Raw genomic sequence first — 16934 nt, 5'->3', positions numbered from 1 at the left:
TCTCAGATTTGTAGGTCTGAGTCTTCCATTAGCAACAGTTATTCCATTCCACTCAGATTTGTAGGTCTGAGTCTTTCATTAGCAACAGTTATTCTATTCCACTCAGATTTGTAGGTCTGAGTCTTTCATTAACAACAGTTATTCCATTCCACTCAGATTTATAGGTCTGAGTCTTCCATTAACAACAGTTATTCTATTCCACTCAGATTTATAGGTCTGAATCTTTCATTAACAACAGTTATTCCATTCCTCTCAGATTTGTTGGTCTGAGTCTTTCATTAACAACAGTTATTCCATTCCACTCAGATTTGTAGGTCTGAGTCTTTCATTAACAACAGTTATTCCATTCTTCTCAGATTTGTAGGTCTGAGTCTTTCATTAACAACAGTTATTCCATATTCCACTCAAATGAGTAGATTTGAGTCTTTCATTAACAACTGTTATTCCATTCCACTCAGATTTGTAGGTCTGAGTCTTTCATTAACAACAGTTATTCCATATTCCACTCAAATGAGTAGATTTGAGTCTTTCATTAGCAACTGTTATTCTATTCCACTCAGATTTGTAGGTCTGAGTCTTTCATTAACAACAGTTATTCCATATTCCACTCAAATGAGTAGAATTGAGTCTTTCATTAACAACTGTTATTCCATTCCACTCAGATTTGTAGGTCTGAGTCTTTCATTAACAAGTTATTCCGTTCTTCTCAGATTTGTAGGTCTGAGTCTTCCATTAACAACAGTTATTCTATTCCACTCAGATTTGTAGGTCTGAGTCTTTCATTAACAACAGTTATTCCATATTCCACTCAAATGAGTAGATTTGAGTCTTTCATTAACTACTGTTATTCCATTCCACTCAGATTTGTAGGTCTGAGTCTTTCATTAACAAGTTATTCCGTTCTTCTCAGACTTGTAGGTCTGAGTCTTTCATTAACAAGTTATTCTGTTCCTCTCAAGATTTGTAGGTCTGAGTCTATCATTAACAACAGTTATTCCATTCCACTCAGTTTGTAGATTTGAGTCTTTCATTAACAACAGTTAGTCCATTCCTCTCAGATTTGTAGATTTGAGTCTTTCATTAACAACAGTTATTCTATTCCACTCAGATTTATAGGTCTGAGTCTTTCATTAACAAGTTATTCCATTCCACTCAGATTTGTAGGTCTGAATCTTTCATTAACAACAGTTATTCCATTCCGTTCAGATTTGTAGGTCTGAGTCTTTCATTAACAACAGTTATTCCATTCGACTCAGATTTGTAGGTCTGAATCTTTCATTAACAACAGTTATTCCATTCCTCTCAGATTTGTTGGTCTGAGTCTTTCATTAACAACAGTTATTCCATTCCACTCAGATTTGTAGGTCTGAGTCTTTCATTAACAACAGTTATTCTATTCCACTCAGATTTATAGGTCTGAGTCTTTCATTAACAACAGTTATTCCATATTCCACTCAAATGAGTAGATTTGAGTCTTTCATTAACAACTGTTATTCCATTCCACTCAGATTTGTAGATTTGAGTCTTTCATGAAGAGCAGTTTTGTCTAACCTCCCTCAAGGGAGTAGATTTTAGTATTTTGTAAAAAGCAATTTCTCCTAATCTCTCTTAATTGAATAGATCAGAGTCTTTCAAAAAAGATTGCAGCTGTTTGTCATTGCATATTTAATTAAATTTGGTAGTTTATTCCAGAGATCAAATCTTTTAGTCTCATTTCCACTGTTCTGAGAGCATGTGACACTAGCAATTTGTCCTACAATTTCACGTGACCCCAATATCACAATGCAATTGGGCATTATTTGTTTTGAAGAATGAAACTGTAAATTAGCATTTGGTGCTACAAAAATGAATATGGACGTTTAAAATGGAAATTGACTAAAATTGTCCTTCCAATATAATTTGTTTGCCTATCACCAATTTACAATTCTTATAAAGAAAATAAATGCAGTCCAAAAATACATTAATCATTTTCTAAAGTGCGTAAATGAGGTGTTATAAAATTGCTAGAAAAACACCTTATATTGACTTCAGCAGGTAATTTAAACATTTAATCGACATATTTATTATACTTGACATCCCTAATGGTTACATCATCATCATTTACAGTATTACACCTACACCGCTTGGAGAAGGGAAAAGCACCACGACTATAGGATTGACTCAGGCCTTAGGGGCCCACTTAGGAAAGAATGTCTTTGCTTGTGTGAGGCAGCCCTCGCAGGGACCTACATTTGGAATCAAAGGTATGTTTAGGAACCCCTCACAGGGACCTTCATTTGGAATCAAAAGTACGTTTAGGAACCCTCACAGGAACCTACATCTGGAATCAAAGGTATGTTTAGGAACCCTCACCGTGACCTACATTTGGAATCAAAGGTATGTTTAGGAGCACGCACAGGAACCTACATCTGGAATCAAAGGTATGTTTAGGAACCCTCACCATGACCTACATTTGGAATCAAAGGTATGTTTAGGAGCACACACAGGAACCTACATTTGGTATGTTTAGGAGCATACACAAGGACCTAAGGCTGGAGTCAAAGGTATGTTTTATAGCACTCACAAGGACCTACTGCTGGAGTCAAAGGTATGTTTTGTAGCCCATGCAGGGACCTATTTTTTTAATCAAAAGAATATTTTGCAGCCACACAGGGATCTATGTTTGTAATAAGAAAAATATTTTGCAACCCACACAGGGACCTATGTTTGGACTCGGATCATTGCCAGCCATTATGCTTTTGGTGTAATTGTTCAACTTTTTTCACCAAATTATGTTTTATGCTAGACGGTATATGATTACAATTTTTGGGCACATTAAAAAGTAAAATGAAAATAAAGCAATACAAAGTTGTTTATGTCATTTTTATTATCATCCCTTTAATTCCACTCATTTAAGTTTGAGAATATTCTTAAAAAGATGACTGCTGCATAAGAATAGCATAAAAGTATTTTCCTTATTTACTATTTATAACAACTATATATGACCCATATGTGAACTTTGCCTAACATATTCTTTTTTTGTTAAGCTAGTTAGTTAGTGACTTGTCTATACATAAAGAAAACATCACCAGATGTTAAGTGAAACACTTTACAGTGTGAGTTGTAAATGTTGTATGATGGAAAATCTTTTCAAATTTCAAAATATGTATGATCAGAAAAAAGAACAAATGAACACTTAATAAAATTTTAAAAAAGAATATGAAAGTAATGTAATAAAGCACTCTGAACACCTGACCATGATCATTGCAGAATTCCAAAAATCAGCAAAAGTTATACATGTAGACTAATCGAAGTGAGTGCAGAATATAAATAATTTTTCAGCATATGTTGTGTTGGTATTCTGTTTCTAATCCATACAGATTTTGCCCTTTGTGACAAGAACTTTGACCAGCTGCAGAAACAGGTTAATAGTAAAAATGTATCTTTTTCATGTGTGCTGTAGTTGGGCATGTAATGCATGGATTACACTTTTTATGACCAAATTAGGTTTTTTTGCCACTTACAATAGCAATAATTATGCTTATACCTCTTGGGGAGGTTGGGGGTGGATCATGTTTAGACCATTTCATGATAACATGACATTTTGTGAACTACAACAGTGAAAATGTCTATTTCACAACACATTCCCAGTGTTTGAATTTTCGGAAAATATCGAGTTTTATTCTTTTCTCTTTATGGCAGTTTTCTGTTAGATCTGACCAATGAAATTTCAGTTGTCATAATTCACAAGGAGACTTGACCAGTCTTTTACTTGTGTGAATCAGTGATTTCCACATGTAATATTTTTCAGCAGAGACTTCCAGTTCATTTACTTTGATCATTGGTAAAGGTTTGCATAGTTAGCATATTAATGCATAAACTTTGGTGCAAAAAATTCGATGTAAAATTTGATGTTTAAGATTACATTAATAGCTACAAGTTGTGGTGAAGTCTGTTTTTTTAATTTAATATCCTTGACATAAGGTGGAGTGTATTAGCATATGTACTCACTTATGGTCCATCACTGCATTTAATGAACGAGGCCTAGCCCTACAGTCAAAAAGTCATAGTGATTTTTCTTAGAACAGTAAGATTGACGGTGAATCTCACTTTAGCTCTAATTTCGAACTGATTAGGAATACACACATCAGCATGACCATATAATCTAGTAAAAGCAAATCTAATTATCTCTTGTGGACTGTCAAATTATAGTCAAATTTATATCTAAGATAGTGATCTAAATAGTTGTGAACTCCTGATTGTTACCTGAGCATTTGAGCCATTGTATACTGTTCTTTAGGCAGCTAGCTTAAATGGTTGACACAATAACATTACATTTATTGCACAGACTCAGAAGAGGATTAGTGGCAACATGGCTAAGAGTACAAACTTGAATTAACAGATTGTAATAATTAATCTTTGAAGAAAAATTTTGCCAATTTTGCCATCAAGTTATATTTCTTTGCATATTATGAACTTGACAGGTGGGGCAGCAGGGGGAGGCTACTCTCAAGTGATTCCTATGGAAGAATTCAATCTTCATCTTACTGGAGATATTCATGCAATCACTGCTGCTAATAATCTCCTGGCTGCTCAGATTGATGCCAGGATGTTCCATGAGGCAACGCAGTCAAATGACGCCCTCTACAAGCGTCTGGTTCCAGATGTTAAAGGGAAACGCACTTTTTCTAAGATACAGCTGGCACGGCTAAAGGTATGTGACAGTGAGGCTGTTTATCTAATTTCTTAAAATATACACTGTAACAGGTTGTTTTATTGGTGGGTAAACTTTAGTGATCTAAACTCAACATTGTGAACATAAATCCTATCAGAATGTGGTCAGAATTTTTATCATTACAAAAAAAGTTTCAAATAATGCAGCAGATCAGTTCTTTATTTTGTTTAATGACAGTACCTTGTCTCAGCTCTTATCATTTATGATAACAATACAAAAACATCAGGTATTATTTCAGATTATTGTTTGTTCAAATCATTGATTCTAGTTCATAGATAATAAATGAAATGCTGAGATTAATACCATGATGCACAAGTTCTGAGGACCAATCCTCTGCCATAGAGATATTCAAATTGCTGTGCTGCCATGTGTGTCTGATGGAAATATGTCAATTTCCAAATAATAGCGAAAAGGAATTCTTATGATCTTACTCTAGTTTCTGCTGTCTTTCATAAATCGTAGAAAATTGTTGTAGACCCATTAAATCTTGATTGCCCACTCCAGATATTTACAAAAGTATGCATGATTGAGGCAGAGTAGATTGTTCTTCCTTTAAAACAAATAATGATCCCTGTTCTTCCTTTAAAACAAATAATGATCCCTATTTCAGTTGAAGCGCTATAATTTTATTAGCTTATGTTTTATTTTCATCCTGGTAAAATAGCATTATTTGTTTTAGAAATATGATCTGAATCCAAGTGTCATTAAAGTATTATTTTATATTTGTGCATTTGGATATCCATGATGTAAGGTTTTCTTTGGGTTTTTTTAAATAATAAATCTTTTACCTTTAACACAGAGTATCAGGGACATATTTTTACATAGCATATCAGGAAACATTTTAACATTGAATATCAGGGACTTATTTTAACATAGAATATTAGGGATTAATTTTAACATAGAATACCAAAGATGCACAGCATAGAATATCAGCGATACATTTTAACTCAGTAACTCTGTGTGCCATGTTTATGTGTCATGATGGTTGTACTATATTTCTGTGTGCCATATTTACACGTCGTGATGGTTGTACCATATTTCTGTGTGCCATGTTTACGTGTCATGATGGTTGTACCATATTTATGTTTGCCATATTTACGTGTCATGATGGTTGTACCATATTTATGTGTGCCATATTTACGTGTCATGATGGTTGTACCATATTTCTGAACTCTTTAACATCAACATCATTTATGCCATATCAAAGTGGGTGGTATTACAGAAAAGTGGACAGATGTAGCTCTGCAGTGGTACCAAAAAATTTAGGCTTTTTCTTGTATTACAAACAAAGTGGGGAAAACCAAATTTTTCATGCCCAATTTTTTAGGCCAAAATTCCAGTTGGTACTGTTCAGAACATGCACGAACGAAATAGCCAATCAGAATTGTCTTTTATACACCTAGTCATCCAGCTCAGTGAAACTTTCTTCAAAGCAGATGTATTTAGATGCATTCGGAAGTAACCCCAAAAATGTGTTTGCTACCCTCGTATCACGTGAAAATGAAAAGAATCTTCAGTGGTGAATGGGTTAACATAGAATAATAAATACACATTTTGTCAACAAATATTTAAGCTGCTACTTGTTATTGATTAAAAGTAAATAGCAGATACATAGGTACATATTTATCTCTTTCCCTTTTGAAATAAAAAAAACGAAAATTTGAATGAGCATGGTGTTTAACCAGTAAACTTTTTATGATGCCTCATGTTTCCTAAATGAAAATGGTGCCTGTAATAGATCCAATATTGCTGCTATGATGACTGTCTTCTTGTCAGTACTCCCCCAAAATGGATGATCATTATGACATGGAGGTTTTCACCAAAAGACTTCTACTTTGGCCTAAATGAAATGTACACAGCTTTGATGGCCTACGTGGTTAGAGAATCTGTCTCAGATGTGGGTGATCATGGTTTCGAACCCTGGCCAAGTCATAGCAGTAACTTATAAAAATGATACTAGCAGCTGCCTTGCTTGGCACTCGGCATTAAGAGCTAGTGCTAGGACTAGTCGGCCTGGTGTCAGGATAACGTGACTGGGTGGGACATGATGCTACATGTTTGTGGCATGATGCCTCAATGCTAGACATCACTATAAACTGCAGACATCATAGCAGTATGACTCAAATTGTTACAACTATGTTAAAATCCATAAAGGCACACACTTGAATGGTGCTAAGCTTACATCCAGTATGGGGGAGCCTCAGTGGTTAATGTGCTGGACTTAAGTTCAGATCCTACCATCGGAACAGCTTAGGTCAGCTACAGCGGTGTGTCCTTGGGCAAGGCACTTTACTTAAGTTGCCTTAGCCTACATAAACTGCTTGTGTTGCTGTGCTGTAAAGCACCAAAAGAAACCAAACCAAACTTGTTAAATGGATCATGAAATGGGGATTTCACCAAGTCCCAAATGAAAATCGTGCCAGTCATCAATCCAATATGGCCACCACAACAACTGTCTTAAAAGGCTTGTTGTCACTACTTCCCCAGAATGGATGATCATTATAACATGGGGTTTTCACCAAATGACTTCTAATGATATTTAATTTGTCCTAAATGAAAATGGTGCTGAGCTTACATCCAATATGTCCAGCATAACAGTGTTAGTTTGCCATGTTTGCTCACGTTTCTTTTCAACTTATCCACGATATCAACTCATAATTCTCATAGGTTTCTTTTCAACTTATCCACGATATCAACTCTTAATTCTCATAGGTTTCTTTTCAACTTATCCACGATATCAACTCATAATTCTCATAGGTTTCTTTTCAACTTATCCACGATATCAACTCATAATTCTCATAGGTTTCTTTTCAACTTATCCACGATATCAACTCATAATTCTCATAGGTTTCTTTTCAACTTATCCACGATATCAACTCATAATTCTCATAGGTTTCTTTTCAACTTATCCACGATATCAACTCATAATTCTCATAGGTTTCTTTTCAACTTATCCACGATATCAACTCATAATTCTCATACGTTTCTTTTCAACTTATCCACGATATCAACTCATAATTCTCATAGGTTTCTTTTCAACTTATCCACAATATCAACTCATAATTCTCATAGGTTTCTTTTAAACTTATCCACGATATCAACTCATAATTCTCATAGGTTAAGAACATCTGCCCCCCCCAAAAAAAACTGTATCCTTGTCCAGACTATTTTTATTGTGCACTTGAAGATATTATTCATTACTCCAGAGCCTGTAAATGGACAACACCTTTTGTGTGCTGTGACTCACACAAAGTATGGCATCATCAACAATGTATGGGTATACCAGATGCCATATTCAAGACCTTGTCCATTGTAAGCTAGGAATGTATTCAATCTAGCTTGCCAAATTTCTATACTGGAATATTCAACACTTTTTTCTTTTCCTACCAGCAACAGTTGTCACTTCCTTAGTGATTGCACCCAAGCAGACAGTGAGACAATCCAACTACTACTTTATCTCCACTCAACCAGTGGAGCACCTCCATGATATACGGTCACACCAGACTTGCACCTGACTTACCCTGAAAATCCTAGTCATCAACTGTCAGTCAATAAAGGGGCCCGGGAAAAGGGAATGCTTAACAATATGATCACCTCTCCCGAGGGCCAACATTATTATTGGTTTAGAATCATGGCTAGATAAACATGGATGCAGTATTTCCAGCAAACTTCAAGTCATACAGGAGAGACTTTTTCCAGACTTTCCATTTGACCTTAGATTTAGCAGTTGTTGGGAGTTGTAAAGTACCCTATGGTTTAAAAATATATTTTTATGAAATGGATTCAGATGACTTCTAGAGAATATTGTTTATACCATTATTATTTGTGGATAATAATTGAATAATTGCATTAGTATTAAGCATCAGAATACAATATGTTTCAGAAACTGGGCATTGATAAATTGGAACCTAACGATCTTACCCCAGAGGAGGTGAAGAAATTTGTGCGTCTTGACATTGATCCATCAACCATTACCTGGCAAAGAGGTAGCTCTGATAGCTGTTTCTCATTATATTTATTTTTAAGCTTTCATTCTGTTTTGCATGCAGTAACAAATTGCCAAACACAGGTATCACTTTTATGTAATGGCACCAGCGGTGGTGTCATTTTTGTTGATAATGCTAAGATTTTGTGGCAAGATCAAATACATATTGTAGAGTCCGTATCATAAGTGCTTGTTTGAAAATAAGCAAATATGGCAAATAAGCACACATGTGCCTTCCAGTATTTTAGTTGCAACATGATGCCTGGGGTGGGGGTGGGGGTGCGTGCATGCATGTGTGCAAAAAGATCAACTAAAAGATGATTAGCAGGACTATACAGTACATTTATCAGCTGTTAGCAGGACTGTATATTCAGAATGTTAATCAGCTGTTAGCAGGACTGCATGTTCAGAATGTGAATCAACTGTTAACAGGACTGTATATTCAGAATGTTAATCAGCTGTTAGCAGGACTGTATATTCAGAATGTTAATCAGCTGTTAGCAGGACTGTATGTTCAGAATGTGAATCAACTGTTAGCAGGACTATTCAGAATGTTAATCAGCTGTTAGCAAGACTGTATATTCAGAATGTTAATCAGCTGTTAGCAGGACTGATGTTCAGAATGTTAATCAGCTGTTAGCAGGACTGTATGTTAATGTTAGGTTAACCTTGTTAGCTTTGGCAGGTCAGAATGTTAATCAGCTGTTAGCAGGACTGTATATTCAGAATATTAATCAGCTGTTAGCAGGACTGTACATTCAGAATGTTAATCAGCTGTTATCAGGACGATCTACATGCAGGACATTTATCAGCTATTGCAGGACTGTGTACATGCAGGACATTTATCAGCTATTGCAGGACTGTCTACATGTAGGACATTTATCAGCTATTGCAGGACTGTCTATATGCAGGATATTTATCAGCTATTGCAGGACTATCTACATGCAGGACATTTATCAGCTATTGCAGGACCGTGTACATGCAGGACATTTATCAGCTATTGCAAGATTGTTTACATGCAGGACATTTATCAGCTATTGCAGGACTGTCTACATGCAGGATATTTATCAGCTATTGCAGGACTGTCTACATGCAGGACATTTATCAGCTATTGCAGGACTGTCTACATGTAGGACATTTATCAGCTATTGCAGGACATTTATCAGCTATTGCAGGACTGTCTACATGCAGGTCATTTAACAGCTATTGCAGAACTTGATTTGCTTTGTGAGTGTTTAGGGAAATTTTACACATCGATAAATACCCAGCCATGATCATCTGATCCTTACAATTCCATTTAACTTCCTTTCTAACATCAGATCAGCAGATTTGATCAACAAAACATTCACTTTTATGTACATGGAAGTTTTCTTTCATTTGCCTCTTAACTGCCATAGAATACATAGCCCTATATTCGCTAGCCAGGATTCATTGATTTTTTATACAGTGATACGGGGTAGAATGTCATAGCTGGTCATGCCAGTGATATATTGTTATGAACATTATTTTAATATATAAAAAAAGTTGTTGCGGTTAAACCAGGAATATTCCCACTTTTTTTCAAGAATTACGCTTGTGTCTGGCACGTGTTGTTATGCAACGTTATTTGTTGTTTTTTTTAAAACCCATTTCAATCGTTCAGAAGCAAAATCTAGTCCTGTTTTAGTGATATCTCTTGGTTGACATGTGACCCTGACCTTTAATAACTGCTGCTGTAACATGCTGTCGAGATGAAATGCAATAACAAAGATTGGCTTCTAAAGTCCGCCATATGCCTTTTTTGACAAAAGGGGTGAGTGTTGGAGTGCAGGACATTTATCAGCTATTGCAGGACTGTCTCCATGCAGGTCATTTATCAGCTGTTGCAGGACTGTCTACTTGCAGGACATTTATCAGCTATTGCAGGACTGTCTACATGCAGGACATTTATCAGCTATTGCAGGACTGTCTACATGCAGGACATTTATCAGCTATTGCAGGACTGTCTACATGCAGGACATTTATCAGCTATTGCAGGACTGTTTACATGCAGGACATTTATCAGCAGTTAGCAGGACTGTCTACATGCAGGACATTTATCAGCTATTGCAGGACTGTCTACATGTAGGACATTTATCAGCTATTGCAGGACTGTTTACATGCAGGACATTTATCAGATATTAGCAGGACTGTCTACTTGAAGGACATTTATCAGCTATTGCAGGACTGTCTACATGCAGGACATTTATCAGAATTTTGAGTAGCAACAGTGAGTGTAAAATAGACAATACTTTTGGACACACCAATGACACACTCTGCAGTTCGGATTGGGATTGAAATCTATGCTAAGTGGGAATCCATGCATTACATTTTGCTTGAGATTATATTGGGGACCCTAGGTCTTCTAAAGCACTCAGCTTTACCAATCACTGCCATCTCACCTCTGTCAGGATGGGTTCAAGTCTCGAGCTTTGTTAATGTGGATATGTAAGGAAGCTTGCCAGTAGCTTTCCATGGGTCTGTGATTCTTACTGGAGTTTTCCCAGGTTCTTCCTCCACTAGCTATACTGGCCACCATGTATAGCCCTATCATGCACTGAAAGATTGCATTAACCCCCCCCAAAAAAAAAAAAAAACCAGTTTATATTTGATACCTTGAGAATTATGTTTAGACCCCAGTGTCTCTTGCTGGAATCCACTTCCTCTCTCTCTCTGTCTCAGGATCCAAATTCCTTCCATTATTATAGCCTGGGGGTGGCTAGACCTCCTCAGCAGATTGGAGGAAATGCCTCCACTTTCCTTCAGGCAACATTTTGTCTCACTTGAATATCTGGCTGATATAATCATAAATATCAGAACTGTTGCCAATTCTCTTTAGATAAGTACATACAAATAAATTGTTGACATGACCTTCATTAACATTGTGCGTAAACAGATACAGCTTTTTAATGTATATTATTGTGCTTATTTATTTCAACGCACATCACAGACTTGTCTTGAGATTTTAATATCTCTGTGATTGCCATCATTTGGAACAATGAAATTTTTGTTTATCATTTGGTAGGAATCAGATATTAAATTTACATTCACAATATCATATGTTCTTTTGAAATTAGTCGTTTTATTGAATGAAAATTTGAAGATTTCCTAAATTTTGAGAAATTTATTTACTTTTTTGAAAAAATAAAGAAGACCCTTTTAAGTGTACAAGAAAACTTTTGAGTTAGTTTTGTCCATTCTATGATACATTCCTCTTACCATAAACCCAGTATGATCTAAACCGCATGCGGCCCGCCATGCTGTATACTGTGGCCTGCAAAATGATGGGCATCACAAGGTTTCATGAGAGATGACTAATCTGGTGTGGCCCTTGGGCCATCAAAAATGCCCTCATGCAGCCCTCAGGGTGGTTTGAGTTTGAGACCCCTGATCTAAACTATAAACAAAATTCAAATCTTGAATTGAGGAAACCTTTTGATAAATTAAGTGAAACTGGGGACAGGTCTTATACAAGCCACAGTTACAAAGAGTAGAGAGTTTTATGCATGAAAACTATTTTGCAGGTGACATATCATGTACTGTTTATTCTTATTTGACTGATCTAAGGTTTCTTAAGTTTCAGTATTTCTTGCAAAGAATCAGCAGAATTCTGTATAAATGCATAAATGCTGATGTATATATTTTGTTTTGTGCTATCCCCATCCTCTGCATCATCAGAGATAAAAGTGACACCCTTACTGAATTTCAACCTTTCTCTCTTCCTGGGTCTTAAATAATAGGTTGGAGGTGGTTTAGCTCAGTGTTTTTTTTCACACTGTATAAATAATGTTGTACCTGGAATTGTGAAACTTGGTGGGATGCATCTTGATGGGCACTAAATCATCGTTGCAAAAGTTGGTCACTGTGACCCACATTTCATGTTTCACTGACTTTGGTGAATTTGGATTTTTTTTGTGCTTTAATTATAAAATTAGATGTGTATGCATTTCTATTAATACCACACCATTTCCAGAAAGAAATTCATTGTGATGCACATTTCACATTTTATTGACATGGGTCAAGTTTTTATGTTGGCTCAACAAATAGGTTTTTAATATCTGTAATAAATTGCCTGTTGCAACTGCATTTCTTACCATTTCCAGGGTGTATTACCCATGTCCATATAATAGAATATCATCCTCCAATAGATAAATGATCGCAGAATGTTCTGGGAGGTTTCATATGATAAGAACCATAACAAGTTGCTCTCCACACAAACAGGCACAGCAGTCATAATCTTTTCTCAATCAATGCCATTTGTACTGATTCTATTCAAAATTTTCTGTGGATTTATGCACCCTGCATACTGTTAAACCTTGATTCATGAAACTTTGTAAGGGGATGCATCCTGATGAATTCTACACCTTCATCACATAACTAGATCAATGTGACCCATAATTCATGCTTCACTGACTTTGGTTAAACATTGTTTTAAGTTTATTTCTCAAGAATCGTCCAACAAGATAATTGTATGCATATCTTTCAGTACCTACATTTTACTGGCTTGTGTTCAGTTTTTGTATTGAACTCATGACCACATGGATTTTACTTCCTGTATAATACAGTTAGACCTTGAATTGTGAAATTTGGTGAGAGGATGTTTCTTGTTGAGTACTACATCCTTGTCTTCAATGTAAGTCACTGTGGCCCATATTTCACATGCCACTGACTTTGGTAAAACTTTGTGTTTTTACTGTTCACATTTGAATCATTAAACTACATAGGTCACTGTGACCTACATTTATGTTTACTTGGGCTCCAGTTTTGCAATTTGCTTGAGATCAGATTTTTGACATGATGTGTGCATACTATTGTATATAGAATCTTGAAATTTGGCGTGTTTTGTTGTTATGGGTCTAATACCATTTTTCAGTTCATGAAATGTGGAAGCAGTATGTCTTTCTCACATACGTTTCCAAGCCTGAGACTCAAACCCATGCAGACAGGGATGAGATGTCAGTGATGTGTAAGGGCAATGCCTTAGACCACTTGGCCGTTCTGAAACTTGTGTGAGGATTCATCCTGATATGTTATACTCCCTCCTTTCAGAAGTAGGTCATTTTGGTCCATAGTCCATATTTTATGGTTTGCTGACTTGCTTTAAAGTTTTATGTTTGATCTTCATTTCTCAGGCACTGTTATGTTAGAGTCCTGAAATTGATGATGATAGGCATCAGTCTTATTACAACACCCTTAAAACGGTAGATGTTTATGGTGGCTTACATTTAATCTTTTTTGTGCATTGGTCTATGTAGATGAGGCCACTTGCTAACTGGTCTAGCTGATCCAGACCTTTCAGTCTAAAAATATGCATGCCTAGCAGCAAGATAGACAAACAGGTCTCAATTCTCAACCAAGATAGTTGGAATTTGACTTCCCTTTTATACATTTAAAGTTGTCAAACTCTCAATAGCTGGTGGCCCGGTTGGGAATGGGCTTGTTCCACTCTAAGATGTGGTTGTTGTTGTTGTAGTGTTTAACGCCATTTTTCAGCACACGATAGGCTATACATGGCGGCCAGTATTAATGGTGGAGGAAGAACCCTGAAAAACCCAGGGAAGAACCACCGACCCACGAGAAGCTACTGGCAGGCTTTCCCACGTACCCACGCTAGCCGAGCCTTGGACTCGAACCCACGCAGACAGAGGTGAGATGGCAGTGGTCCGTAACGGAGAGCGCTTTAGACCACTCGGCCACTCGGGGCCCCTTTTACACTCTGAGATGTGAATCTGGGTGACATTCAAGAAAGAATGTCAAGGTAAGGTGGTGAATGTGTACCTGACTGTGAGGCAGACAAACAGGGTTTGATTTTTGACCACAGTAGTTAAAATTGGATTCCCCTGCTGTCACAATTGACGTTAGTTAATTGTTTGCATTTAACTGATGACCAGAGTTTTTGGCATGTTATGTGCCTAATATCCTACCTATAATTATGAAACTTGGGTAGTGATTGCATGTGATAAGTATTACATCCTATTGCAAAAAGAGGTTTCTGTGACCTTTATTTCATGCCTCACTAGCTTTGTGGAAATGTTTTTGTTAAAAGTTAATTTGTTGGTGTTGTTTATGTTCCGATCCTGAAACTTGATAATTGCATGCAACTTTTTCTCCTACGCCCTTAAAACCAATGAAGGGCTACTGTGACCTACATCTTATGCATAACATGGGTTAATTAATTGATTGCTACCACAAAATTCTTCCATTATCTTTACGTTATAATCTGGGCAGAAAGCCATTTCCAGTAAGTGCATTTAGAAATGGGGAACATAGGTTGGCAGTTTGGTAGATGGGTATGTTTACTAATAATATATCAGCACAATACAGGCTATGGTGCCAATTAAAATGTTGACTTTTTCACTTGTAAATATTCTTCCTTGTTGGCAAAACATATAGAACGAAAACAGGGTGGAGTACATTTCTGAAACGAGGTGGTATTGTGTTGAATGCATATTGGATACACATACTTGACTTGTGTATACCTCCATGAGGGTTAACCTTAAGAAAATTCCATACTGTGCCAGTGTCCACTGACAGTGGAACTAAGTCTTATATTGACTCCCACCCAGTGAGACGTGTTTTTATGTTAAGTGGTTGAAGAAAATTTATGATAATGTACCACAACATCAATTCTTAACCATAAAGAAATTGTGAAAAATATATCATTCTTGATTTAAAGAGAAAACCATTGAAGTCAAAATCTTCATCAAGAACATTGCGTTGAACACTTTCATTGTGGATAATACTAATGCCTTTACCCAGTCGTGTGCTGATTGTGTATATATAAGAATTAGTTTCAGTTGATATGTTGTGACAAAAATAACGTAGAGCAAATCGGATCTTTATTTCTTGTGTTTTATTTATTGGAATGTAATTTAATTTGCTGTTCAGTACTTGACATCACAATTTCTTTTAGTAGTAAAGAGCCACCTTTGATTCTCCAACCTGCTTCAGAATAACATTGCTGCTTTCACTGTCTTGAAAATTAAAATCAAGGTTCATCCCATGTTTGTTTTATTTTGATTTTATTTAATGAACAAACTCTTTGACCAATCTCAGTTAAATCTGTACCGATTCTCATGGATGTAAATGATTTTTGAGTATGCTTTATTCATTAATATATGTGCAAAATGTAATTTTCTTTCCTGTGAGACTTGATGGATAGCTTAATATGATATTGTAGGTTTGGTTACTTGGGTTTCAATTTTTCACTTCTTTGCTTTTGAGCGCAGAAGGAATAATTTTTTGGTACGTTTTGGACCCTGACAAAAACATTATGCCTGAATTCATACATAAAATATCATAATAGTATTCTGGGTGAATTTATTTTGTTTATTTTTTTTGTTTAGATTTTCATACTTAATTTCTGTGTTAAAAATGAATGTAGATTCATGCTTATATCTGAAACAAAAAATTATGGAAAAAATAACATTTTTTGGAAAACAAAAAGTGTTATTGATTGACAGTTGCAAATATAATTATTTTACTGATTTTTATTTTTTTATTGCTAAATATTTTCAGTTTATTTTATTTTGTTCAATTACAGTGATGGATACCAATGACAGATTTTTACGTTTGATCACAATTGGTCAGGGTTCAGAGGAGAAGGGACATACTAGACAGGTAAAATTATATCAGGACAAAAGGCAGATAATAATAATTACTGTTTGTATTGCAGGTACAAATCATTGTTTTTCAAAGCAAACAGTAATTCATCACATACAAGTGATTGGAAAGACGAAAAGAATATTGTATTTGAGTTTGAACCTAGTTCTAAAAAGGATTTATACAGAAAATGAATATAATAACTATATTCAGTTTTGCATCAGAAACTATTAGAGATCATGTTTGGGTTTGTACTCTCTTGAATTGAGAGCAAAACCATCTAACTTGTCTTCCTAAATGTTTCACTTGCACTTTTCTTCAAAACTACTGTTATGAATTAAAAGTGCCTTACTGAGCTGGTCTTGTTAGGTTTGGCAGGTCTGGAATTATTTATGGGATTCCAGTTTTTACTAACATTTTAAAGCTTTTTGAGAGTTAAATGTCAAGCAGTGGAACCAGATTTTGTAAACTGATATAATCTTTGCAAATCAAATCAAAGCATTTGTATGGATTTACATAGATAAAGAAATGTGTAGGGAAATACAAAGTATTATTCTTCATTACAAATCAGTATTTGACCTTGGTGATTATTGGGTTTATCAGGTCTGTGTAAAT

General features: G+C 35.7%; 1 protein-coding gene across 1 annotated transcript in view; it reads left to right on the top strand.

Annotated features, from left to right (window-relative positions):
* LOC149804273 (C-1-tetrahydrofolate synthase, cytoplasmic-like) overlaps nucleotides 1-16934 on the top strand; it is a 95143-nt gene that overhangs the window by 52199 nt on the left and 26010 nt on the right. Inside the window, exons 12-15 of the mRNA XM_089938250.1 lie at nucleotides 2107-2243; nucleotides 4464-4693; nucleotides 8598-8700; nucleotides 16261-16337. Coding sequence (XP_089794376.1) covers nucleotides 2107-2243; nucleotides 4464-4693; nucleotides 8598-8700; nucleotides 16261-16337 — 547 coding nt within the window. The remainder of the gene's footprint in view (nucleotides 1-2106; nucleotides 2244-4463; nucleotides 4694-8597; nucleotides 8701-16260; nucleotides 16338-16934) is intronic.

Source organism: Sinohyriopsis cumingii, chromosome 2, assembly GCF_028554795.1.
Source record: "Sinohyriopsis cumingii isolate HCF-2022 chromosome 2, ASM2855479v2, whole genome shotgun sequence".
NCBI lineage: Eukaryota > Metazoa > Mollusca > Bivalvia > Unionida > Unionidae > Sinohyriopsis > Sinohyriopsis cumingii.
The sequence above is the reverse complement of the archived record's forward strand: the minus strand, read 5'-3'. Positions and strand labels throughout refer to the sequence as shown.